Source organism: Haliaeetus albicilla, chromosome 4 (genome assembly GCF_947461875.1).
Source record: "Haliaeetus albicilla chromosome 4, bHalAlb1.1, whole genome shotgun sequence".
NCBI classification, from domain to species: Eukaryota; Metazoa; Chordata; class Aves; order Accipitriformes; family Accipitridae; genus Haliaeetus; species Haliaeetus albicilla.
The window spans coordinates 32,494,694-32,520,392 of NC_091486.1; the positions used below are offsets into that span (position 1 = coordinate 32,494,694).

Genomic DNA, 25,699 nt, shown 5'->3' on the forward strand with positions numbered 1-25,699 from the left:
CATTCAATGGCATTAATTCTCTGCACTCATTGTAGCTCTTCCAACACGTCCCGTGATGGGAGAAAACAGCTGAAATAGAAGTCGCAATGTTTTTAAAGCACTCAGTGGCAGGGGCCAAGCAGGCCATGTCATGAAATGCAAGTATCAAACGGCAAACAATTTAGATGCAAGTCTACGTGTGGTTTTCCGTATCTCAGCAAAGAGGTCAACTGTGCCAACGGACAGTGCCCAGCTCGCTGACAAACAGCTCAAGGTAACACCTCTGTCCCAGCATGCCGGCTGGCAGATGGAGCAGCACAGATGAGATGCAAAGACTGCTCCTGGAGGGCTCTCCCTGCTCAGCCCTGCTGCACTGCCCCAGGGGCTGAGCTCTGCAGACGGCCTCGGCCCAGGGAAAGGCTTTCCTTTGCTAAATGGTCAATATGGCACGGGTCTGAAACACCAGAAAGGGGCAGAGCATGACAACGCTGGAAGTTTTCACAGCTCCTGACCCACACGTAGACCTGGGTTTGTTGATTCCCCCAGCCTGCTGGATTGCAAGCGGTCACTCGCACACATGCTGCCTCCACTCAGACCCTAAATACCGCAGCAGGCTTTCCAGAACCACGGGATCAGTGTCTGCTTGGCGTAAGGGACACGTGCCTCGCAGCAAGTCCTAGCCAACCTCAAATGCAGTTTGCAAACCTGAGCCAGTCTCATGGAGTTGGTGTTTTGGGTTTACTCTGATGACAATTCTTCCACTCTGCACTCGATCACTTCCAAAATGTTTTGGCTGATCTGACAAGGGGGTACCCTGCCACGTCAAGAGCTGCCAGTTGCTGTACACCTCTGGACTGTTTTCTTGGCCAGTGCATGAAACACCTCAGAATAACTCTGTTTCCGAAACACAGTCTAATGACAGTCCTGAAACAGTGTTGCCACCGACCCACTCAGGAGCCGGGACAAGGTACCACTTGCCTTGGTGAGGCAGTGAGCACCGGGAGGCTGGGATGGGCCTCAGCAGGAATCAACGGACCAGTTTGGGTGGGCACACAGCTACTTACAGACAAGATACTGGCGAAACGTACTCACAGCATTAGCAGGTGAAATTACAGTTTGGCTCTGGTGGGAGCTGATCCCACCCACGCTGCGGTTGGTCTGAGCCTCCTAAAACCGGCCACACCAGGCGGTCTCTGAGCGAGCAGCCCCACAGCAAGCTGCCGCCAGCCCCACACATCCCAGAGAAGGCTCCCTGCGGCCCCGGGCTGGGTGCCCACCAATCCCGCACAAAAGCATCGCACAAATAAATTCCTTCTCACTGCTTGGACTCCATAAAACCCAGAGACCACCGAGAAGCACAAAGGAAAGGAGCAAACCAGATGTCCTCCGGTGCCGAGGGGGAGCCGGTGGTGCGGCTCAGCTGTAGCTGTGCTGCCCTGGCTTTGCAAACACCTTGTGCGGGAAGGCTGCTGCAAACCAGCAGAGCACGGCCGAGTTGGGCCCCGTGAATCCCAAAGGCAAAGGCAGGAAGGACAGTACATCAACACCAGCAAGCAATGGACTTGCCAGTATCAGTCTGTTCTTCAATACTTTGTTTCTGCCTCTCCAGCACACTCTATTTCTTCATTTTTCACTTTGGGAGAACCCAGCTATGAACGCAGCAGAGACCGATACTTTGGCCTAATTTGCTTTGCACAGGAGGGAGCAGCAGCGCCACTTGCCCTCTCCCCTGCGTGTGACATGCTAATGCTGCAACCACAAAGCTGCAAAACTCCTGCTGTGCTTTGCTGCCAGTACCCTTCTCCATCCACCAGCATCATAAATAATCATAGCAGCTCCTGCTGTCTGAATCGTAATTTGTATCTCGTTTCTAATTGTATTACGTGTAGCTGGTCCACCAGACCCTATCTGAGGAAGCATACAAATAATTCATCTGTATTCCTCCATTCTCCCCATACGTGCTTCCAGATGAGCCAGATTAATACCAGTCTATGTCTACTTCTAATCTCATCTCCATCCTGTATACCTAGTACCTTATTTAGCTGCATTTTCAGCTGCTATCTGAAATTAATGCTTCACCTGGCATATTCAATCTCTTCCTATATTCTAAACTCTTGATTAAATACACTTCAGAGACTGAGGATGAACTATAGGCATTTAGTCAGGTTGACTTTGAGGACTAATACTTTTGGGTCAAAAAAGATCATCAGTTTTGTCTTAGAAAAAATAACACCTGATACATTACAGCAAGCAGAAATATCTATGATGCTCTCAGTGGCACATTATATCATTGAAGCACAGCAATTTTGTGATTTTGCACGCCAGCGACAAATGAAGTTGTTTAATGAGATGTCACTTAAAACTGATTGACACCTGCAGCCAGAAACTGTGCCGAACAGCACTCCTACCCACCGGGCCACAGCGACAAGCTGCTCACATCCAGTGCCATCAGTGCCGCAGCCCCAGCCGCCACGAACCCACCCAGCTCCAGGAGGGCTCCGGTGGTGGGAATGCCGCTAGGGCTCCCATCCCCTGAGGGTCTCTCCCACTGCCACCCTGCAGGCACACTAATGCATGGGTCAGGGATGGGACCAATCGCCATGGCCACCGTGCCCCCTGCCCTCACCAAGGTCTGCGTAAACTTCTCCTGGTGGAAACCAACCCCACCAGTTGCCAACCTGCTCCCTGCCCAAGCAGCCCTTCACCGCCACTGCAGGGAGGGTGATGGCTTCTCCTGGGGGCTCTCGGCCAGCACTCGCCCACGCAGACCCCTACAACCCAGCATCCCCTCCCCGCACGCAACATGCTGCTCTCCATGCTCACTTACTTTTCGGCCTCAAGTATCACATCTGCTTCCCAACCTTACTAAATTCATGTCTTAATAAATGAATGAGTCCCTGCTGTGCAGTTTAACAGGGAAAATACTTCTAACACCACCGATAACTCAAACTTGCCTTTGCAATCATTCATTCTTCTTCCAGTTTCCAGAGTAGGGTGGTGTGGACTGTGCAAACAGCTGTCAAATGTAACACTGCCTCCTGCTCGTGCATTGTCTGCTGAGATTTTGACTTCTGCACATTTTCCTGAAATTACTCCATGAATATTTTCTGCAAAAGCAATTTATTCCTAAACTGTTTCAAATAATCAAAGAGAGTAGAAAATCCTCATTTAAAACGTGACCTGTTTGATCAGGGGCATGTCCACACAGTACTCTCTGTTGCAGAAGAACAGCTGGTGGGGCAGCATGCGCATCACATTTCTGGCCTGGTCACTCACATCTCGGTTACTGAACTCCCATGTTCCTCAACATTATTTTTAAAAGGAAACGTTTTTTCAGGGACCTGGTGTGGAAAGCAAATGCAAGACTGCTCAGCCTGAGTCTGTGCAAAGGCAACCTGAAGGGACCGAGCCAGAAGAGTCTCAAACAGCACTCACACTTCGGACCTGGGAAATGCCTCCCAGCAGTACTCACCAGCTGCCTGGGGAAACAGCGCCTCGTGCTTGGTGTGGCAATTTGGAGACAATTTAACAGGTACAATATAACGGAAACCTTTAGATTTTCATGCCTGCCCAGGGAGGTGAGAGGGGCTGACAAGGGAGGGCGTTTGGGTGCCTGGTGTTTGCTCCGTTCCCAAGTGCACATTCACTGTGCCCAGATGTTTTTGTCCTTCACAATGACCTTTCCCCTGCTAAGCACTGCACTTTACAAGAAGTAAATCTCAGATTTATTGAACACGTACATCATCTACTGCTGCTGCAATATGAGCCAGGGCCACCACGCTCAGTCCCACAGCAAGCGATGGAAGCAAGAAGAGATTGCTCCTGCGACCCCCCTCACCTTTTTGTTTTCTGAAGCTTCCTGAGTTAGTCCCCTGCGTGAGGCTGCTGTCTATCACTACAGGAGTGGGATGGAGGCCAAGGAGGCTACGACCTTATGTTTTAGTCTGAACAGAGAGGTGGAAGAGATGGATTATTCTACAGGAAAGCTCTCTCCGGGCATGCAATTATTTGATAACCATCTACTTTGGGAGATCAATCTTGGAAGGAGGACCATGCAAAACTGTGTTTGCCCTGGGAAGCTGCATTATCCCTTTAAAAACAAGGAGTAAAATGCAAGAAAAATGATACAGAAAGCAGCAGAACAGCATGGCACTTTAACTCATGCTAAGCTCAGGAGAGGGAGGAGGAAGGGGTCAGTCCTGCTGGTCATGCTAGCATGTGAAATTTGGTAAAAACTATTCCTGCTGATTTAAGACTAATCAGGTCTGTGAACAGCTGGACTAATTCAGCCTCTTCCCGTGCCTCATGGCTGGATTCCTTCATGTACATAAGAAGCAAAACCCAAGTGAAACCTCTGCATCCACCCTTCTCTCATGGGCCCCGGTGCCTAACACACAGGTAGAGGTCACGCTGCAACCTCGTGCCCCAGGGGAGGTTTTACTGGGGCCTCTTTGAGCCGCCCGTCCTGGCTTTGCTTGGGAAATCTGCAGGAACTTAACACCTTTGAGGTGGTTGCCCCTCTGCCAAGCATGACCAAAGGTGCAGTTTGGTAGGGGCCAGGGACACAAGCACATGGACAACGTACCCCTGAGCACTGGAGGAACCGGAGCAGGTCACGGCTCAGCCCTCCTCGCACGTGCTGGCTCACATGCACTTACCAGCAGTGGAAGGACTTGGCAGACACTGGTGTTATGGGACAGCCCAAACACAGTGCCTGGATGTTCTGAGAGCACCAGCACACTCAAAGGGGTTTCAGAAATGTGTAACCTAATCTGTGCCTGGGAAGGAAAACATCATCAGTCTTATCTTACAGATGAGAGAATGACACAAGGACAATAAACACTGTAAAGATGTAGGACTCAGTGGCAGAGCTGGAACGAGAACCGAGGTAGATTCACTCTTGCACTCCCTCTGGCAAACACCTCCCCATGCCAGTCCCTGAGAGCTTCTCTGATTTCTAGTTTCTAAAACACACTGTAAACAACTGCAAATACCTGTAACCCTTTCCTGACACCACTTCCCCAGAAGTGATATAGATAATATCCACCCATTCAGGTGGGACATCAGGCAAATCGTACCAGCACAGGGCCCAGAGAAGGTTGTTGTGCCACTGGAAGAAGCCAGGCATGTCATGAAACACTTGCTGAAAAGGCCAGGCAGTCAGTCCCCTGTGTGTTGTTGCTGTTGATGCTGGATATGATTTTTCCATGTGTTCTCCTTCAAGGCTGAATTTTTATTAGGCTGACTGCCACTTTATCATCCACTTCTACTCCCAGTGACTTCAAAGGGGCAGAGAGGAAGGTGACATGAACTTTTGCTGCCAGCCCTCTCTTCGTGCAGGAGGGAGGCTGGAGCTGCTCCAGCTGTGGGCGCCAGCACCAGGAGCGGTCCCAGCTGCCTAGGGCGATCAGGGTGCCCGAGGTTTTCTACTCCCTGTATTTTGGCACAGAAAGCCACGCAGCATGACCTTGGCACAGGACATGACATGAATGCTAAACAAGGCATGAAAGGTGTGTGTCTGCATGCTATGGGATTTCCATCCAGCTGCTATCTTCTGGTTCTGCAAATACTTACAGAGCAAGAGCTATGTGGTACCCCTTTCCATGTGAGCACAGAAAGCAAGTCCTTCTCTATGTAATTTTGTTAATTTGTTTATAACATCAGAGAATGAAGGAGGACTAGAGGTATTTTGCCAGCAGTTCCTGTACAGACATTAGGATAGCCTTTTAAATTGAGAAAACCAAGCTATTTCTAGGTTTAAATGAAGCACCAAGAGGCAAGCCACTCACCCTTCCTGACACAACCTCTCCCTTCTGAGAGAGGTGCTTTCTGAAGGCTGATCCTTCACAAATGGTGGTGCTAGGTTAACAGCTTCCATCCTCCCTAACTGTAAATACTGAAGGCCAAGTACTGTTTTTCATATAAACATAACCCATGATGAAATCAGGAAGGTAACCAGGAGGGCAAAACATGAACATGCACACTTACACCATTGATCTGGGCTTTCTGCCTTGCCTGAAACACAAAAGACACCCCTCTCCAGACCTCAGTGAAGGCTGAATACACACTCATAATCTAATGGAGAGATAAACAGAGGATTTAGGGCTGGATCTGAACACATATGGCAAGTTCTACTGAAATGGCATTTAAGGCATCTGAGTTACAACCTTTGCAATAATACAGGTCCTGTTAGAGCAGGACCTTCTCTCAAGCAACTTACCCACTCTAACCCACATTTATCCAAGTTTCACAGGTTACCTTCTGTATTAAATCACTTTAAAAACATGGGTCAAAGTTGTTTCATAGCTTTACTCTCTCAGTAATGTGCAACATGAACATAATAGTGTTATTGAGAAGTCAAAAATAACTTAACACAATAGCTATATAAGATTCTCCAATGGTCAAACTTTCAGCAATTATTTTTTGTTAAGTTCAGAAAATTAGCATATTTGTTAATCAAATTAATTTAAAAAGTAGCTTTTCAAAATAAAAGCAATGCTTTAAATAAATATAGTCTTTTTTATAACCATAAAACACTTAGTCCTGTTAAAGGTAACACAAATACTACACTCAAGCACAGTACGTAAACGATTGAAATGAATGTTGTGAGCGTACATGAGCTGGACACTGGGAGGGACGAGGATGCATTTCTTCATGACATTCTCTGTTTCCTTTCTACAGCAGCACAAAGAGGCACCCAATTCTCAGAACTACCCTAAACATATGACATGTGTCAGGATATTTGCAACTGCTGCACAAAAATGCTGGTACCCTGTTTTTTTTCCCCCAAGCTATTTCTCTACACTACATCTGTAGCAGTTCTGCAGCCTTGCTTCAAATTTCTAGCACAGCATGATTCTTAACCACAACAACGTAAGGCCAGATCCTGCTTGCTTCATCCAACTGGCTTCGACATCTAAGCAGAAGGCGGTAAGCAAGATCTGACCTCTCACACCTCTTGCAGTAAAGCTCACAGTTGATGAAATCTGTAAAACCTTCCTTCCAATACTGGCACCACTAGGTGTTTCAGAATGGCCTGAAGCTCACCTTCAGAGTTCATGATCACCAAAGGATATTCACAGCTCTCCTCCTAACTACAGGGCTGACTAGCTATGTTCATTACTACATGAGTTAATGCCTATCAGCAACGACTGTAACTGTCCTGCAGATGTACAAGGTAGCAATGATTTACTGGAATGAAATAAATCAGCTAGTTCTTATGTTAGTACGTGCTAACTGGGTGTATCCTGAAGAGCTGTTTGCTAAAATTCAGTGAAATATACACCTCAAATCTAATCATAATCTATCCAGCAACTCTGACCATTTAATATCTTGTTTACTTGGTTTGAATTGTTCATTAAAAATCACGTTCAGGATCTGCAGCAAACCACTGGTTTTGCCCTCACAAAAACAGCTGTCGGTGACATTTGTTGTTGTATTTTCTTTGTTTGTTTAAACAGTGTAACAATAATGTAACCTATAAGTTAAATGATAAAAGCTGGAGAGTAAAATAAAGCACAAAACTGATACAAGTACTTTCTATTTGTTTTGATCTTCAGAATGAACAGGCCTATTCAAAGATGACAAAGGAATAAATTAGCAAATGGCTAATGTAATGCATGAAAGGGCGTCTACAGGATTTGCATGTGCGCACACACACACACATGCACTTGCATACAGACAGCTTGGCTTCATTAGAAATCTCACTACCAGAGTTTAACTTAGATAAATTAACTGCATTAAAATACTGACATTGTGAAGATTTTAATACTATCAACACCCTGCAGAGGGCATTCCTGTGTGAATTTTTAAATGCTTTAAAAAAATAGTTTAGAGTTATTGAAATCTGCGACAAATGTGACAGCTCTGCCTCCCCTCACAGCCTCCCGTTCTCATCTCCGGCATCCTTCTCCTGTATTGCCTCCAGGCACCGTTTTGACTTGGCATCCGCATGCCCACTTCCAGTTTTGCTCAGTCCACACGACAGGCACGCCAGCTGGATCTGCTTCATGTTCTCCAGGGCTTCGTTCTTGGCGTTCTTCAGGAGATCTCCTTGGCCCTGAGGATGCAGACAGACACGCAGGAGACAGTCAGGGATCGCACACATCGCTCGGGACCGAAAGCGGCAATACTGGTCTCGTGTGTCTGCCATACCGTTCGGTGCCACGGACCAGGTCCAAGGTCCTGTCTCGAATCCCCTCTGCCGCCCGTGAACGCCAGCCTCTGGGGAAGGGACTGAAGCCCCTTCTGCAGCCCGGCACCCAGCTCAGTGAGGAAGGCAGCAGCTAGCACAGTGGGACAGGCACCAGACTCCCCCCGCTTCCAAGTCACCCCCGGGAGGTAATTTGGGCCTGGCCTTCAGGAGCCCGCAGGGGAAGGCGTTTGCTCTTTCACAGTCAACAGTGAGTGCCTGCCAGGGACGAGGCAGCAATGGCACACGGTAACCCCCTCCCTGTGCCACTGCTCCGTCCTTGCGCCCTGGCATCAGATCCCACGTGGCAATGGCTGTGTGTCCCCAGCCGGGGGTCCCTTACGAGCTGTGAGACCCTGGTTACCCACCCCTCCTTGCACCTGGATTTGCTACCCAGCCTCGGCCCCCCTTTAGCAGAGGCAGGCCGAGCTGCGCGCCTGTATGAAACACAACAACCTGTAGCGCTACAGCGAATCCACCTGAACCATTTTGTTCGGGACCTTCGAGCAGGCGAACAGGAATGAGAGACTTCATGAGCAAATGCCTGCTTCTGCTTCTTCTCAGAGTGCGTAAAGGTGAGGCGACTAACAGGATGTCAGTCCAATTTGTAACTATCAGGAAAAACGTGTTACATGAAATTTGTATTAAGGAGTTGGTGTTCAGAAATGCCAAAATGAATATTTATGCAATATTGATATCTCAAGTGCTGCAAAGTGACAAGATTCTGGTGCTAGAGGATACAAATAAATAAAAGCCTGGAGATGCATCTGGTTATTAACATTCAGTATCACTAAGAACTTGAGCTGCTCTTTTCCAAATGTCACCCAAAGTACAGCTTAAAGTACACCACCCACTGCAGCTGGTTATACGCATATTCAGAAGGAATACCTCTGCTGACTGAAATGTCACATTCGCATCCCTGCAACCTAACCTGACCTCCTGCAAACCACAGATGCTTTGCGGGGTCTCTGAGGAGACAACAGATGTTACAGCAGGACCTGGGGCACACTGGAGGGGCAACTGATCACCAAACCTCCTTCGGTTTTCAGAACAAACCAGTTGTGTTGGACGAGTCACGGCACAACACCTTCCAGCAGTGGGAGCATCTCTCTGCTCTCCCTTTCCCCAGAGCTAAGCGGAAGGATTTATCCCACACCGATGAGCACAGTTCCCTTTTCACCAGTGCCTGGCACTGGACTTGCACCGCCTGAGCCCATGTAAACAATGTTCACAACGAAGAAACAATGGTGGCTTGCACGTCCCACTACACTGGTAAACACCACGTGGGAAAGCACGTCATCCAGGGACGGCAGCCCGCGCCTGAGAACGTGATTGCTTCATCTCCTGGTGACATGAATTTGTCCCTGCTGAACAATGCAAAGAGCTACCCAGATGCTGGGAATCCAACTCAGTGCGAGAATAACAAAAAATACTGGGACTGCATGAGCAGCTCTGTGCTATTTGGTATGAAGCACATTTGAAGAGATTTGTATCTCGGCAGCATGACAGTTACGGGAATAAACAGACAAGTAGCTTGGGATCCAGCAAATAGACAGGGTTTGAAAAACAAAACAAGAATAATTCACACAGCACATATTTCACATAGCTGTGATCTTGCTTTTAGGACAGAGGTTGAGCTTATGGTTAAAGACAGTAGGCAGGAATCCAGGAGCCCCGTAGATGCCTCGAGCACATGGTATGCCCCCATCTCCCTCCCTGTCTGCAAATGGCACAGGAATCATGCCGGTGCTGTAGTGACAGGGACAAGACACTGCAGCATAAGCAAAGAGATCCAACAGCAGTATCATTAATAACGTGATAATGTTATCAAAAAGGGTGGTTGATTCTTCAATACACAAATGCAATTTTCAATAGTTTGGTTTTAGGATGAAATAGACCCTGCTGCAGTGGGGCTGCTGCTGTTTCTTATCATACGCATGGGATTGAAGACACCAAAGGCTGCACCAACAAGCAGACAAAATTGGTGTGATGATGCTTTGCAGCCTTAACCTCTCTAAGTCAAAACCTGGCACTATGTATTCTTGCACAAGAACACAAAAATCCTCCTAGCACAAGAAGCAACTCGAAGCAGACAGCCCTACAGCACCAAGAACAACTAAGCCCAAAACCTGGGAGAGCCAGTGCAACAGAGAGGTAAAATGATGACGATGAAGCTCCAGCACCCTGAAACACCTGGTGTCCCCTTAGTTGGGGTGTCTGTGGCAAGACTGCTAGAAGTCTGTCCTCTGCTGTGGCATGGCCGGCATCTCCCCGGGCAGTGGGAGCACTCACCCACACCGTGCACAGAGGAGGATTTCCTGTCATGCAGCAGCACAAGACGGATACAGCTCCATAAGCTGACACAAAAAGAGCTTCAGCTGAGTCCACGTCACCTTCTTCCTATCTCCTCTTCCTTCTCGGGGTAAGGGCAAAGCATGGAAATCCTTCTCAGGGTGGCCCACAAACTGCATCTTTGCCTAGCGACTCTGAGACACTCATTTAAGGGAAGCTACTTGGGATTTGACACACCCCCGCTCGGAGGATGACAGCCCGAGTCCGCCCTGCCGAGACTTGTATCTGAATTCCCCAGAAGCCAAGGGACTTCACACCCCGTGTGACAGTGCTGAGCCACCCGCTCTCCCTTATGCATATTCTGATTTCACATTTAACTAACCAGGCAATTTAGATTACAGATTTCGTCTGAGGCAATGCACAACATGTCTTCAGGTTCCAAGAAGAAAAACACTCCTCCTGAGCATACTTCCAATATTTTGAAGACATTCTTATTTTACAGTGATCTAAAAACAGAAATGGACTTATCAAAATAGTAAAATTCCATTCATGTACAGAGCAATTGATTTATGTCTTAGTCTCGTTGTATTTTTTATTTTGAAACAGCTGGTTCATTTGAGCAAGCTGAAGGAGCAAAAATGATTTTGAATCATCTGTCACAAGAAAATTAACGACAAACCAGACCCCTCTGACAGAGCTGTCATAATTCTAGAGGCGCCGTAAAAAAAAATAATCTGTGGGCATGCTCTGTTTGAAAAGCCATCTGTCTGCTTTGAAAAACTGGCTGTGAGCATAATCCACTTACGAAAAATGTCAGCAAAATTGTGTCAACACCATAACGAACTAAATACTGGATAGAAGCTGGAGTAAACTTTAAAAGTATGATTGCATTGAAACAACCCTCATAAATCAGTCATTGTGATCATCTCCGTGCACAGAACAATCCTCTTTGCCCTTACAAACAAAGCATCTCTCTTCCAGACAAAGAGGGATCACAATGGTCCACTTCGGCATCTATCCATCTATCTCCCTTCTGCTGTTGATATCACCAACTTTCCTGAAAATAAATACTTGTGAGAAAGGTTAAACTCAGCATTTGGCAGGACACTAAATTAAGCCAGAAGAGATTAATCGAGTGTTCTACTTGAAAAACTGATCGAGGGGGCTGTTTTTATTTAGAGTTAGGGAATATTAATGTCAGGTTTCATACACCTAACTACAACTAACCGCGGAGCCTCAGCATGAATTAACATTACAGTACAAATAATGCAGCTTGTCAAGCAGCTGAAAGATTATAAGCCTTTACCTTGACAGGTTAATACTACTTAGAAAACAGGGATAATCTGACATGGCTTTAAATATTGCTCAGTTTCAGTGACAACCCATGAAAGGCTTTAAGAAGCGTAAGTAGTTCTAGACAGACACTGGCAATGGCCACAGATGGGGCGAATTCTGTATGTTGTTTTTTATAATTTAATTTTTTTTGCCAAATAAAATTCCTAAGTTTTTATGAGTCAAGATGACAGCTCATATCCAACAACAACCCAGACTCTGAGGTTGTGGAAATGAGAGAAGAAGGTGAGTTAGGTAAGTGGCACCATTTTGTGTTCGACTCCACAGTATTTTTATTTTTATTTTTTTTTACACATTGCATGTATATTTCTACATAAATATATATATATGGGCATGTGTATGTACGTTAATAATGTTAATAACTACTATTTCAATTCCTATGCTTTCTAGGAAACACCCTGCAACATGTAGGTCATGAGGCACTGCTGGTTCTGGGCACCCACCAGGACTGGGCACGCCGGCTATCGCACAGGCAGGACCCAAAGCCCCCATGTTGGCAGCTGCCTGCACCAGCATCAGGGGGTTGCAGGAGGACCCTGAAGGCCACCACTCGGCCTGTGCAGAAGTGAACTGCGCTGCCAGGTTACCCCACACGAGCATCTTGCTTTACTACTGGCAAAGTGGAAAATCCCGTTTTAAGCAATAGGGCCTTCCCAGCATTCAAAACTGGCCATGTTTTCAGGGAGGCTGAAACAGTGGCTGCAAAGGCCATTTTGTAATCTGCTGCTTGCTAAAGCAGACGGTTGCTTATCTCCTGGCAGACACGTTCTCTGACAGCACATTATGGGAGCTTTCCTCTGCGCTCCTCAAGGGCTGAGTAAACAAACAATAAATAACAGAGGTCTTACCACCCATGCCACATCACACTCATGATATTACTGTTATTTTTTAACTTTTTCTCAAAGAAACAAGCTCTTACATTATTATTTAATCACAAAGTAAAATCTCCAGAGGCCGCCAGTGGCTGGCTGAAAATCCAGACACGGCCAAATAAAACAACCGCAAGCACTGCATCACTCCACATTTCAGAGGTAACACGCGTAAGGTAACGGCACCGATAGCCTGTGCCAAGGGACTCAGAAAGCAGAAATGCTGGAGAGCTGCTGTGATATTGGGATACTCTGTGTGGAGGCAGCATTTACCACAAGGGGTGCACTTTCGATGTGTCATAGCGTGACTTAAATTGTGTTTAATATTAATAAGGAAGCACACAATTAAATGATCACACATGGCTTTGAAAATGTAATCCTGAGGAGGAAATCATTAATGAAATGATTAGACTGCTACGTTAAACTTATTACAAAAGCAGATATTTTTTCATGCCTCCTTCAAAGTTAAATGTGGGAACAATTGATATGAATTTGATTACGATCCAGCCACATTTCAGAACAGAGTACTCCAAAAAACACAGTGTATTTCTGTATCAATGCAGACTTTAAAGCCGTACCCTTTTCATTATTACTGCATATAGTTTGTCAAAAGCTTTGCTTTATTCTCTGTGATAGAGATCATAGTGTACATGTTAGCATGAAAAATTACTGTACACAAAGATTTTACACAAAGCATATAATCACTTCTCACACACTGAAAAATAAAGGATTGCAAAAATGAGTCACCCCACAGGAAAAGCACGGGCCAAACGTTACTTGCTAATTTATTTTAAACCCTTGCATAGCAGAAATTCACTTCCTGTCAGGAAAATAAAAAGGCCACGAATATAAAAGGTGGCACATAAATGGCACTCCTTGTGCTACTGGTGTATCATTTAAGGTCTGGGTTTTGGGGGTAGCTTCCCACACACCCAATGCTGAACCAAATGCAAGAACTTGTTTCTACCTGGCTGAAACCAGCGACAGTTTTGCCACTGAGTGAATCAGGCAATCCCAAGTCCTCACTGGGGCCTGAGTCACTGAGTTTCTCAGTATTTGCTAGTAATTTCAGACGTCAAACTGAGCTTCTCATTTTGGTGTATCAGCATGTTACTGACAGCCAGAGACCTTCTCTCCCATTTCCCAAAGCAGGGTCTAGCAAAAATTTGCAAGAAGGAAACAGAGCTGAGAATCAATTACATCACACAGAGAACAGATCTGAGATGTATGAAAAAGAAAACATCCACCCAGGGAAAGGCAGTCACCATTATATGAAGTGTTAAATCTCTGTAAGCAAGAGCAGGAAAGAGAAACTATTGTGGAATAGATTGTCATGTGCAGCTTTGACACAAGGTTATGTGATAAAAACAAGGTGAACATGAGTTTTTAGATGAGCGTTAAAATTGAATCAAAGGTTGTGCCAAGCAATGAGGTCAGAATCTCTAGGGCTGATCTGCACAACGCATCGTAGCCATCAGCTGGGACACCTATGACAGCAAGGATGAGGAAGAAGACAGAGAGGAGGATGAGGAGGAATAGTTAACAGGAACAATCACCCAGTATTTCTGCATCTAACCTAGATTACTCCTCACTTCATCATTTCTCTGTTTATTTCATGAACAAGCTGTATGGATGCTGGCTCCAGGCTTTCCTGCCTGTCTCTCATTACACAGGGGGCTGAGCAGGTTCAGAGAGCAGAAAGAAACTCAAGCTCATTTCCCCAGGAAAGACACCAGGAGCGCAGAACCGACCTTGGCTGCACTGTATTTCCCAACTGTTTTACTACTTACGCAGGGAAAAAAATCCTGTTCGCACCTGGTATTTGCACGAGTCTCAGAAATGAAAGCACCCCTGCAAGCAACACTGGCAGCCTTGCGGGCACTCACCAACTTGCCAAGGTGCACAGCCCTAAGGTGATACATCCCAGCCAGCAGCCTCCTGCCAGCAAGGACCTTCCTTAAGGACAACTGCTGGGTGAAGAGCTAAGGCGTAACCACCTCTGCAAATACCATTTACAAAGCACAGTCTCTTTTCCAGTGTAGTCAGTTTTAATAGCAAGAGAACAACCCCAGCATTACTCCAGGTGGTTGGTAAAATTCACATGGCAACTCCAAAGCAACATGGCGAGGAGCCCTCTGTGCAAAAGCAGAAGGGGCTCTCAGCAGTTAAAGGGAAAGCGGGCAGGAATCTGGATTACGGCCCCTCCACAGAGCCCATTCAGCCCTGGCTTGCCCTGAGCATCCAGCAGGTTCCGGTGTATTAGTCCAGTCCTCTGCAAGGCACAGATCTCTGCAACCATAGTAGGTGTTCAGATACCATAGCAAAGGGACACAGAAGTTGTTAATAAAAATGAATCAATAAATGATAATAAATAGAACAAATAAATAATGAAGTAAAGTAAGCTTCAGAATGGCCCTAACTTGTAATACAAATCAAATCTTAACCTGACTCATGGGTCTAGTGTGATTTCTTATCGCGACCACAGGCTGGACAACTCTGTTAACACACCCAATGGTTTACCTGCAGACGGGTACTCTGAAAGACGTAGACCTGCTCGAGCGGGTCCAGAGGTGGGCCACAAAGCTGATGAGGGGGCTGGAGCACCTGCCCTGTGAGGACAGGCTGAGACACTTGAGCTTGTTTAACCTGGAGAAAGGAAGGCTCTGGCGAGACCTTACAGCAGCCTGCCAGTACTTAAAGGGGGCCTACTGGAAAGATGGGGAGGGACTCTTTCTTTATCAGGGAGTGTAGTGGTGGGACGAGGGGTAATGGTTTTGCTAAAATTGTAAGTGTGGTGTGTTAAGAACAATATCCAGGTTACCAGAAAAACAGTTCCATCTGATTTTAACTACTTATATTTAAACTCCCAAACTAGACCAATCTGCCAGTTGTTCCTTATTAGGCTGTCCCACACAAACCCCAAAACTTTTAAACTGATTTCATTTGCCATTTAGGTTGCACCCCAAAAGTCTACATTGGAGAGGATGATTAAACAGGGATCTACAGAGGTGTTTTGCATTAGCCTGGTTATTTTTCTAGGAGGCTAGTGACAGTTCATTGCCCAGCCAAGCAGTCAATCCCAGAGCACAAGGCAGTAACGTGAGCGGTTGGGAAAAGGGAATGCTGGCTGCCTCTGCCGGTGTGGCACTCCCTTGAAAAACACTCGTGGCATTTTTTGCCTTCTTTCCCAGCTGCTGGAAAGGTGCACTTAAAATCTAAGTGGCTGTGCTGGATACTGAGAGACAGTCCCCTCGGCACCATGCTGGGCGAGGCTCCCCAGTTTACTACAAAACTGCTAGCACGCCTCTTGTATGTTCCCAAATCGTGTGACACAGCCGAACCCAGACCTTGAGGGCAGCCTGGGAGGTGGAAATGAACAAAACACTCCTGTCATACAAGGAGAACCTCAAAAACATCATGCAACTAGCAAAGAAGCAAATACTTAGAAAACCTTCCGGTTCTGGCGGCTGGCCTTGCCAGCGTTGAGTATATCACTGCCTTGTGCAGCCATGGCAACTTAGGAAAGAGGGTCTGTATTTGTAATTCTCTTACAGGATTTGCCTAATGAAATAAAGGCAAAGGACATAGATGGCCAGCTTGTTCTCTGAAACACAGTCAAGTGTCCTCCCAAACCCTACTGGCCCTAGACCAAAGCCTGAGAAGGAATTAACGTCAAGCATTTGCCTGAATACCCGAGTGGCAAAAGCACTCATGTTATAGCGTTCCCTATTGATCTTTAAACAGAGCTCTCCACTGAAATCCATGGGCTCTTGCAAATCAATTGCACTGTATGGCTACTAATCTATTCCTTCAAGCAGGCATTTTACATGCAAAAAGAGTGGGCTTTTATTTTCATTTTTTAAGAAAATGCCTCTTGCTTGTCTCTCATCTGGGCGTTTAAATTAAATTACCTTGTATCAGGCTGTTGAAAGCAATGAATGTGAACATCCACTGTCTGTAACTGCGTTGCAGCAGGAATTTGCTTTCACAAATAATGCCATTAATTTGATGTTAGCCATGTGCTGAGCAGTTCAGCTGCTTGTGTGTCTCTCGGGCACTACATCTAGCAGAGAGTTTGCAAGCACAGCCACAAATGTATGGACTCTCGCTGTCAACCCCTCCACGCTAGGAGTCTGCCTTTTTTCTGGTGATATGTTTGAAATCAAAGGGTTGGATGAGAGCCCAGGAGTGCACAATCAATACTAAGAAAACCCCACATCATTGAAGAATTTGGGGCACTATTTATTTTTGATACACAGCCATGAGATGGAAATCAAAGCTGTATGTCCAGGCATTTATTTCTTAGTCCTCCTTTGGTCACAAAACCCAATTCCCCACATGTACGAGCACCAGCTGGTAACTCCAGTAAAGTCCAGAGAATCCCAGAAAAATAAAACAAGGGGAAGAAAAATGAGGTAGAAAGTGCAGAATTTTCTTGCATTTAATTTTTCTGAGTAAAAGGACCAGCTGCAGGAGAAGATATGTTTTGCAGCTAACAAAACACCTGTGCAACGCAACCCCAGAGTGTAACACTTGGCTGGGAATAGCTGGCACCTCCCTGCTCCCTGGTGCCCTCCGCGGTGACTCACAGCCGCCCAGGCTGCAAGCCACAGAGTTAATGTCAAAATCATGTCCTTCATCACCAAGTGTTGACAGCAAAATAACCCTTCAATTCCAGTTTTCAATGGAAAGGGTGTACTGACCATCTCTGAGCTGATTCTGTTTTCACTGAAGACAACAGGCACCTGTGCTGGTTTGGGGTTTTTTTTGGGGGGGAGGAGTGTTAGAGGAGGTGTAGCACAAACACTTACTGCTCTCCTTAGACTACTGCTTAGGAAAACAGCTAAAAAAAAATACCTGCAGCTGTGCTTAATGCTAACTGAAATAATCTAATTAAGATGAAATGAAATTACGCCAGCCAGGGCACAGCATTTCTGGACAGGTAACGGAGCATACTCATGCTTTTCTTGTTCCTGCGCACAGCTCCTTACGCTCTCCTTGTCTCTGAGTCTGGCACAAACACTAATTTCTTAACAACTATACAGTTTGCAAATCCTCCTGCTCCAGTAGTGGCTGGCAAACATCACCAGCTGACTGGGACACAGGAATCTGCAGAAACCACCTGAGCTCCCCGTTCCTGCTCCCCCAGAGGGGACATGACACCCCTCTGGTTTGGCTGCTCTCCTCCTTTCATTAGAGGTGCTGTGGGCAGTCAGTTTCTAACCTGTTCAATAACAGCACAGACCACAAAAAACTTTATGCTGACGCAGAAAGCTTTATGCTGAGACCTTTGAATCGATGGGCCAAGGCCAACTGTATGAGGTTCAACAAGGCAAGTGCCGGGTCCTGCACTTCGGTCACAACAATCCCCTGCAGCGCTACAGGCTTGGAGAAGGAAGAGTGGCTGGAAAGCTGCCCAGCAGAAGAAGACCTGGGGGTGCTGGTTGACAGCCAGCTGAATATGAGCCAGCAGTGTGCCCAGGTGGCCAAGAAGGCCAACAGCATCCTGGCCTGCATCAGAAATAGTGTGGCCAGCAGGGGCAGGGAAGTGAGGCCGCAACCTCGAGTACTGTGTTCAGTTTTGGGCCCCTCGCTACAGGAAAGACATTGAGGTGCTGGAGTGTGTCCAGAGAAGGGCAACCAAGTTGGTGAGGGGCCTGGAGCACAAGTCTTATGAGGAGCGGCTGAGGGAACTGGGGCTGTTTAGTCTGGAGAAGAGGAGGCTGAGGGGAGACCTTATCGCTCTCTACAACTACCTGAAAGGGGGTTGTAGTGAGGTGGGGGCTGGTCTCTTCTGTCAGTGGCTGGAGACAGGACAAGAGGAAATGGCCTCAAGTTGTGGCAAGGGAGATTTCGGTTAGATATTGGGAAAAATTTCTTTACTGAGAGGGTGGTCAAACATTGGAATAGGCTGCCCAGGGAAGTGGTTGAGTCACCATCCCTGGAGGTATTAAAAAAGCGCGTAGATGGGGTACTCCATAACATGGTTTAGTGGGCATGGATGATGGTTGGACTCGATGGTCTTGAAGGTCTTTTCCAACCTAAATGATTCTATGATTCAAAAACTCCAAATGACATGGAAGGTTAAGTGAAGAAAGAAAAAAATAACACAAAATGTTATCTAACTGCTAGGAGGGAACAGGTTTTTAGAAGATTCCTAAGCAGATGCTCTGATCCACCTTGTCCCTGTCAGCTGGGACATCCCTGTCCAGGGACCAGCCCTGTCTTTCTGGTCCCCTGCAGTCAAAGGCAGATTTGCTGCCGAGACTGGCCAGTGAGCTTGGTAAAAGCAGAGCTGAGCCACCTTCTCTGTTCGCATTCCCCCAGCCAGAGGTCAAAGGTGCTCCTGTGGGCACAGTGGCCATGGGCCCCACGTGCTAACAGGACTTGTTTCCCTTGGGAGAATCCCAGCCTCACCTTCCCAGCGCAGATGTGAAACCAAGTTCAAACAGGAGCTGGTATGGTTATTTTTGTAAGCAGCACACTGACCCAGCAGGAAGAGAGCTACCAAAACAAAGTGGCTGGGAGGGGACAAGAAAATCAGGAGGGGTCAGAAACAGGCATGGCTGGATGAGAGGACCCTCTGTGAAGGATGGGAACAGAGACAGAAAGCAAACTGAGTGACCCAGGCACAAAAATAAGTGGTGCAGGATAGGGACTGTAGTATGCATTTACACATTAATTGCCCCAAAACGTCAACGAGGGAAACTGAACAAGCATAATTTCTAACCCATTATGATGCCATGCCACAGAAAATAAGAGGCTTTTCAGCAAAATTGAGCTCAGTTTTTAAGCCTGATACAGAGGGCTGTAGTAATACCTCCACAGTTACTGACCACCGAGCCACCCTCTGAAGGAAACTGTCCTTCTCCTGATGCTGCTGGCAGCCTCCAGTCTCAGCCCATTCATCCCAGACTGCTAAATTAGGCCCCTCAGGCTGAGCTGTGCAACTCCCACCACATTTGTCACTGTTTGAAAAGGTAAAAAAAATTTTGGGGTGCTTTTCAGTGCCTTCATGTGGCTCACTTCCTCCCCACTGCTAGGTACACCAGCATTGCCAGGTTGCTGGTGTGATGGAGCAGGAGCCCAGGAGACACTGAGTGAGAACACGCAGACCACTTAATTTGCAATTATCGTCACTCCCTGCTCCGTCAATTCAGAGTAATCACAGCATATCAGCAAGGCTCCTCTTGCTAATATGGGACCTATGTCTGATCCATAACACAGAGGATGTTGGAGAAAAAAGCTGCTATGTGGCCTTTTTAACTTACTCCTCCAAGTCTGACTGTTATGTCTTTTTAGTCTGCTCTCTCACACACATAGCCTGTCTGAGATAAGCAATGCCATCTTTTTGTGATCTAAAAATAAACAGCAGCTACCACAGCAACAGAATCCCTGGTTTTGTCTCAGCTTTTCTCCCCAAATGGATCCCACCTGTACCTGGGGAAATGACCCATAAGAAAGGGTCCTTTAGCTCCTACAGGGTGTGTCACCTTGCACTTGATTTCATCTGACCCAGGTAAAAGATGACTGTAGCTGTCAAGGATACAACATACAAGATCGCAGTTTCCCAATCCGTTGTTCATACAGTAAAGCTTACTTCCACCCACATGCACTTTGGCCTCTGATTTCTCTGATTTCCCTAGCTCCTGTGCAAGTTTTTGGGAATGCCTGTCACATTTAGAGCTATAGGATCTACCAGGGTTGCTGGGGAAGAATAACTGCAAAGCAAATGCCTGGTCTCACTGAACACCTACAACTTTCATTTAATGCAGTTTTTAAATTTTGACTAACTGTCCAAGCCCTCCCTACAGATTCATATTGCCAATAATCATATATGTTAACACAGAAGTCTTTACTCCGCAGCCCTCTACTGCTGGTGGCTCCAGACTACAAAAGTGAATCAATACCACCAATGAGTTAAAAAGCATTTTACTTTAACCACAGCCCTCAGAATATGTTAGCCATGTGGATGAACATTTTCTATTTTCAATGTCAGGAGGCAGTAATGGAAGCTGGACTGGCACAGTGAAATGGGGAAGGTCATGCCAGCAAATCGCTGCCTGCTGGATTCACATTTCAGCTCCTCTGACTCCTGTACTCATGCAAGTGCAGAAGTCAAAGGTCCTGGCTAGCAATGGCATTATGCATATCCTGACACATGGAGAGAGGATTCCTATCTATGCTAAGGAGGGAGAGGGGGAGGACTCAGCATTCATACAGAGACAGGCTAACCCCTCGCTTCAACAAAGCACAAAGGCCAGGTATCACTCAATTATAAAGTACGTTACCGGATTAGACTGAGGCCACTGACAGTGCCAGGGAAAACCCAACCTCCATCTCAGCAACCGCAAAGGAGGAAGTTTCAATGGAGCAACTGGCAGCTTTCATCGACTCCTAAACTCCCCCAGGGAATTGCTTAAATTAGACACCCGTTCCCCCCCAGGGAGCGGGGTTTTGTAGATGCTGGCACGTAAGTCACATAACAAAAGGGGCAGTCAACTTCCCATCATTTATAAGCACTGGGAAACTGTATGTGATCCGCTGACAGTAGCTGTAATGAGCTCAAAATATACCCCAAAGGTAATTTTTAGAAGACGTTAAACCTCTTGGCACCCACCAAAGCTTACATTCAAACACAACCGTTTCAGGCTAGCACCAGTTTACAGCTCCCAGAGAACAGCACAATTCAGATTTAACAATAAGCAAATGCTGGAGAGAAAAACAATGTACAAGCGATTCTCTCTTAATGCTCCCGCCATGTACAAATCAGTACCCCAGCCTCTCCCTGATCTCAACAGCCCTACACAAATTCAGAAAAAATGGCTGTGGGTGAAGGCTCCAGGCAGCAACTCCCTCTTACTGTGTCCCGCATGGACCACCCAGAAATGGAGCCCTTCACTCAGACACATCCTCCCTTGTACAATGTACCCGTGTCTAAATGAACCAGGGAATGTAACAGTGTAGGAATATTTTTGGGTAAAAATTCTCCCAAATCCTGCGGGTTACCCTGACTCAGGCAGGGCACTGAGCTGACACACACAAGCTCCACGTTTGGAGGAAAACAAAAGGAGTTTTCTCTACCTGTATTTTGTTAGCCCTAAAGCACACAGCTCTGCCAGATCTTTACCAGGACACAAGATGCTGATTCACAATGGCATTCGACAGTTTAAAACACAAGGAAGACAAAACACCCTGACAGGCACCATCAGTGTCATCTCTACGTGGGCCAGAAGTGGCAACGTGGGCTAGCCGGTGAGGGATAAGATGGGGACAGCAAAAGCACATTCTAGTTTATAAAGTGAATTTTCTAAATAACGGAGTTTAAAATACAAATGAAATTATTTCAAAAGGTAATGTGTCTTTTCAATAATAAATAACAATGCAACTGAATCTCTCTTCTCATATATTATTTAAGGGACATCAGGGATCCTCCAAGTTGCGTAAAGAGATAACTAGAGTTTTCTAAGCAATAGTCAGTCCCCAAGTCCAAGAAAAAACATCCATTTTGTGTGTCTCGGCACATGAGAAAGACCGCGCTGCTTAACGGACCACCCTGAAACAACATCAGTAGTGAATGTAAGGGAGCAAAGGAAAAGACCACCGAGGTCTTCAGTGTCACGAATAATCATCCAGGCAAGGCACCATGGGACACTGCCAACCCAGGACAGAAAAGGTCTCTCCAAGCCCCTCACTGGTGCCAGGGGTTGGGGCAGGAGCACTACCCAGAAAGGCTCACACCCCTCCAGCCCACTGCCTTGCTTCAGCTGCGTGTGGTAGGGCTGGCAGCTCAGCTTGGCTTGCAACGCAATCTTTAACACCTTACAGAGGCAGCTGCTAATTTTCTTTCTTTCTTTGTTAGTACAGCTACTGACAGATAAAAGCAAGAAATGTGTGAATTTCTGCTGAAACTTATACTTTCGTTACAGCCCTTTTAATTCCTCTGAATGAGGTCATGTTATCAGATTGGCACAAACAAGATTCCTAACTTCTATGTCTTCCAGGTTGTGTTAATTAACTCCACCGCCATGTACGGCAGTCTTTGATATCCATGTCTCTGATGAAAATGTCACCACTGGGGGGGGGGGGTGGTGGTGGTGGCAGAAGTCGCTGGAGTTCCTACACCACTTGCAGTTGCTGCCTTCACTGTCTCCTCCTCCAAGGCACAGGAAATGACAGTGACCCAGTTTTTACACTCAAGCGATCCTCCTTTAGTGGGGAACCATGTACAAAGATTATTCCATTCAGTCATCTTTCTGCCCCCCTGTCCTGCCCCAGTACTATCCATTTTCCAGCTCAGTTCTGCTCAGGCACACATACGTGCAGCAGTAGCTCCTTTTTCCTGAAAAGATGAGCGCCTTCAAGGAACTTGTAATCCTGCCTGCTGATTTTTTCAAATAACCTCCTCATAGGTGATAATCTTGTTACTGCTCAAAGCAGCATTCAGAGAGCAAACTCTCTTTGTATTTGCACATTATTACTTGAACGTTATGAATTACTTTTCCAGTTGCATAGTCTTTGTACCAGATGACCTACACCTCCGAGAGAAGCTGGCCTTCACACTAAGGTGCTAAAATCCCTGCCAGGTTGGTAGAGAAGACAGACAACAGCAGCGCAGCTGGGGCTCAGGCTGTGATGAGGTCTGCCCCACCAGTGGGAGCACAGGAGTGCCAGATCCCACACAGCTAGCCCAGGGTGAAGTTGGCACAAATACAGAGCAATAAACTCATGCGAACAGGTAGAGACAGCTTTAGAGTCAGGAGAAGTTTAGTCCAGATCAAGGGTGGGGGAGAAGCAGACGCATGGGTAACACAAAGAGCGTGGTGGTTCTCCCACTGCTTTAGTATGATTTAGATGATGCACAGAATTGGGGTGATGTAGAGGGAAGGGGGAGTTGAGGCTGGGGAGAAGAGGCAGGAAAGATGGAGACAACAGTGAGGCACAGGGGGGTAACTGAAGCAGGACAGCCAACCAAGAAGAGGGCTTCACTGAGCAGCCAGCCTACACAAGGAGAGAGATAGGCATCTATTTTGGCAGACTAGCGCTATTTAACCATCTTGACAAGCCTCCATTTGTGAAGCAACACTAAAATTGGTTTTCTACGCACAGCACCTCTGCGTGCCAACCCTCTGCCGGGCTTGAAGCCCGCACCACTGAGGTGGCCTTGGCACAAGGGGCACCAGGCACAGCGACCTCATGTGCTCCTGGCCCTGTCTGCCACCACCATTGCCGCAACGTGATGCACCTCGTCTCGTGTGCACGGCCAGCGGCTTGGCATCAGATCCATGACTTTTGACAATTTGTCATATCACTCAAAATAAAAGGCACATCAGAAGATTGCTTGCCATCTATCTCTGGCTTGTTTTAGTCAAATACAAGGACAATCTTTGTTAGCAACATGGACAGTGGGATTGAGTGCACCCTCAGCAAGTTTGCTGACAACACCAAGCTGTGTGGTGCGGTCAACACACTGGAGGGAAGGGATGCCATCCAGAGAGGCCTTGACAGGCTTGGGAGGTGGGCACACGCAAACGTCATGAAGTTTAGCAAAGCTAAGTGCAAGGTCCTGCACATGGGTCAGGGCAATCCCAAGCACAAATACAGGCTGGACAATGAGTGGATTGAGAGCAGCCCTGTGGAGAAGGACTTGGGGGTATTACTGGATGAAAAACACACCAGCAATGTGTGCTCACAGCCCAGAAAACCAACCATATCCTGGGCTGCATCAAAAGAAGTGTGACCAGCAGGTCAAGGGAAGTGATTCTCCCCCTCTACTCTGCTCTCGTGAGACCCCACCTGGAGTACTGTGTTCAGCTCTGGGGCCCCCAACATAAGAAGGACATGGACCTGTTGGAGCGAGTCCCAAGGAGGGCCACAAAGAAGATCAGGGGGCTGGAGCACCTCCCCTATAAGTACAGGCTGAGAGAGTTGGTGGTGTTCAGCCTGGAGAAGACAAGGCTCTGGGGAGACCTTATAGCGGCCTTCCAGTACTTAAAGGGGGCCTACAGGAAAGATGAGGAGGGACTCTTTATCAGGGAGTGTAGTGATAGGATGAGGGGCAATGGCTTTAAACTGAAAAAGGGTAGATTTAGATTAGATGTGAGGAAGAAGTTATTCACTGTGAGGGTGGTGAGGCGCTGGAACAGGTTGCCCAGAGAGGCTGTGGATGCCCCCTCCCTGGAAGTGTTCAAGGCCAGGTTGGACGGGGCTTTGAGCAACCTGCTCTAGTGGAAGGTGTCCCTGCCCATGGCCGGGGGGTTGGAACTAGATGATCTTTAAGGTCCCTTCTAACCCAAACCATTCTATGAATGGTTTTCATTCTATGAAAATGGGCAAAGACAAGATACCACTCAAGGCTTTTCATACCTTCTTTCACTTCTCTAATCTGTTCTTTTTGTCCCAAAGTTACTGTTGTTCCACATATATATTTGATGGCTTGTCTCACCTCCTATGTAACACATGCATGTGTGTTTGCACACATACACACCCACCCCACTGGAACTGAAGGAATAATATTTACATCTGAAATGCATAATTTTGTACTGCAGTCCCCCTCGCCCCCCCCCCCCCCCCCCCCCAAAATGGTTTACACCAAAGGAGGCAGCTCACAGCGCTTGTTTCCTGGATGAACTTTGGTGATGCTCCATTTTTGGTGTGTTCTCCTACACTTGGATCCCACACTGAACATTGTGCGGTTTGTCCCTAAACCCGCTATTGTGAAAGACCTCTGGGAGGAGAGCTCTGGTGCTAAAGGAGGAAGAGGGAAGCAAGAGAAATGGCAGAGACCCACATTTCTGCCCAGATTACTCTGGCCATCAGGTGTTTCCCTATGTGCCAAGTGACGCCAGGTCCCTGGGTCCCCCAGACACTGCATGTCACCATGGAGAACACCACAGCCTCATACCAAGCACCTTCTCATGCTAAATATTGTTTGATCCTGCATTGGGGCAGCAGGAGGAACCACACAGCCTCTCACAGGCCCTTCCAGTCCTATATTCTATGCACCCAAGTATCT

At 47.0% G+C, this 25,699-nt stretch overlaps 1 protein-coding gene across 5 annotated transcripts in view; it reads right to left on the reverse strand.

Moving 5' to 3' along the window:
- Positions 1-25,699, reverse strand: part of PLCL1 (phospholipase C like 1 (inactive)) — a 256,880-nt gene that overhangs the window by 38,023 nt on the left and 193,158 nt on the right. For 2 of the 5 annotated variants that reach the window (XM_069781807.1, XM_069781808.1), the window contains one exon: positions 6,269-8,038. The exons of the other annotated variants lie outside the window; for them this stretch is intronic. In XM_069781807.1, coding sequence (XP_069637908.1) covers positions 7,856-8,038 — 183 coding nt within the window. In that variant the 3' untranslated portion in view covers positions 6,269-7,855. Of the gene's footprint in view, positions 1-6,268; positions 8,039-25,699 lie in introns of those variants that run through there. 5 annotated transcript variants of the gene reach the window in all.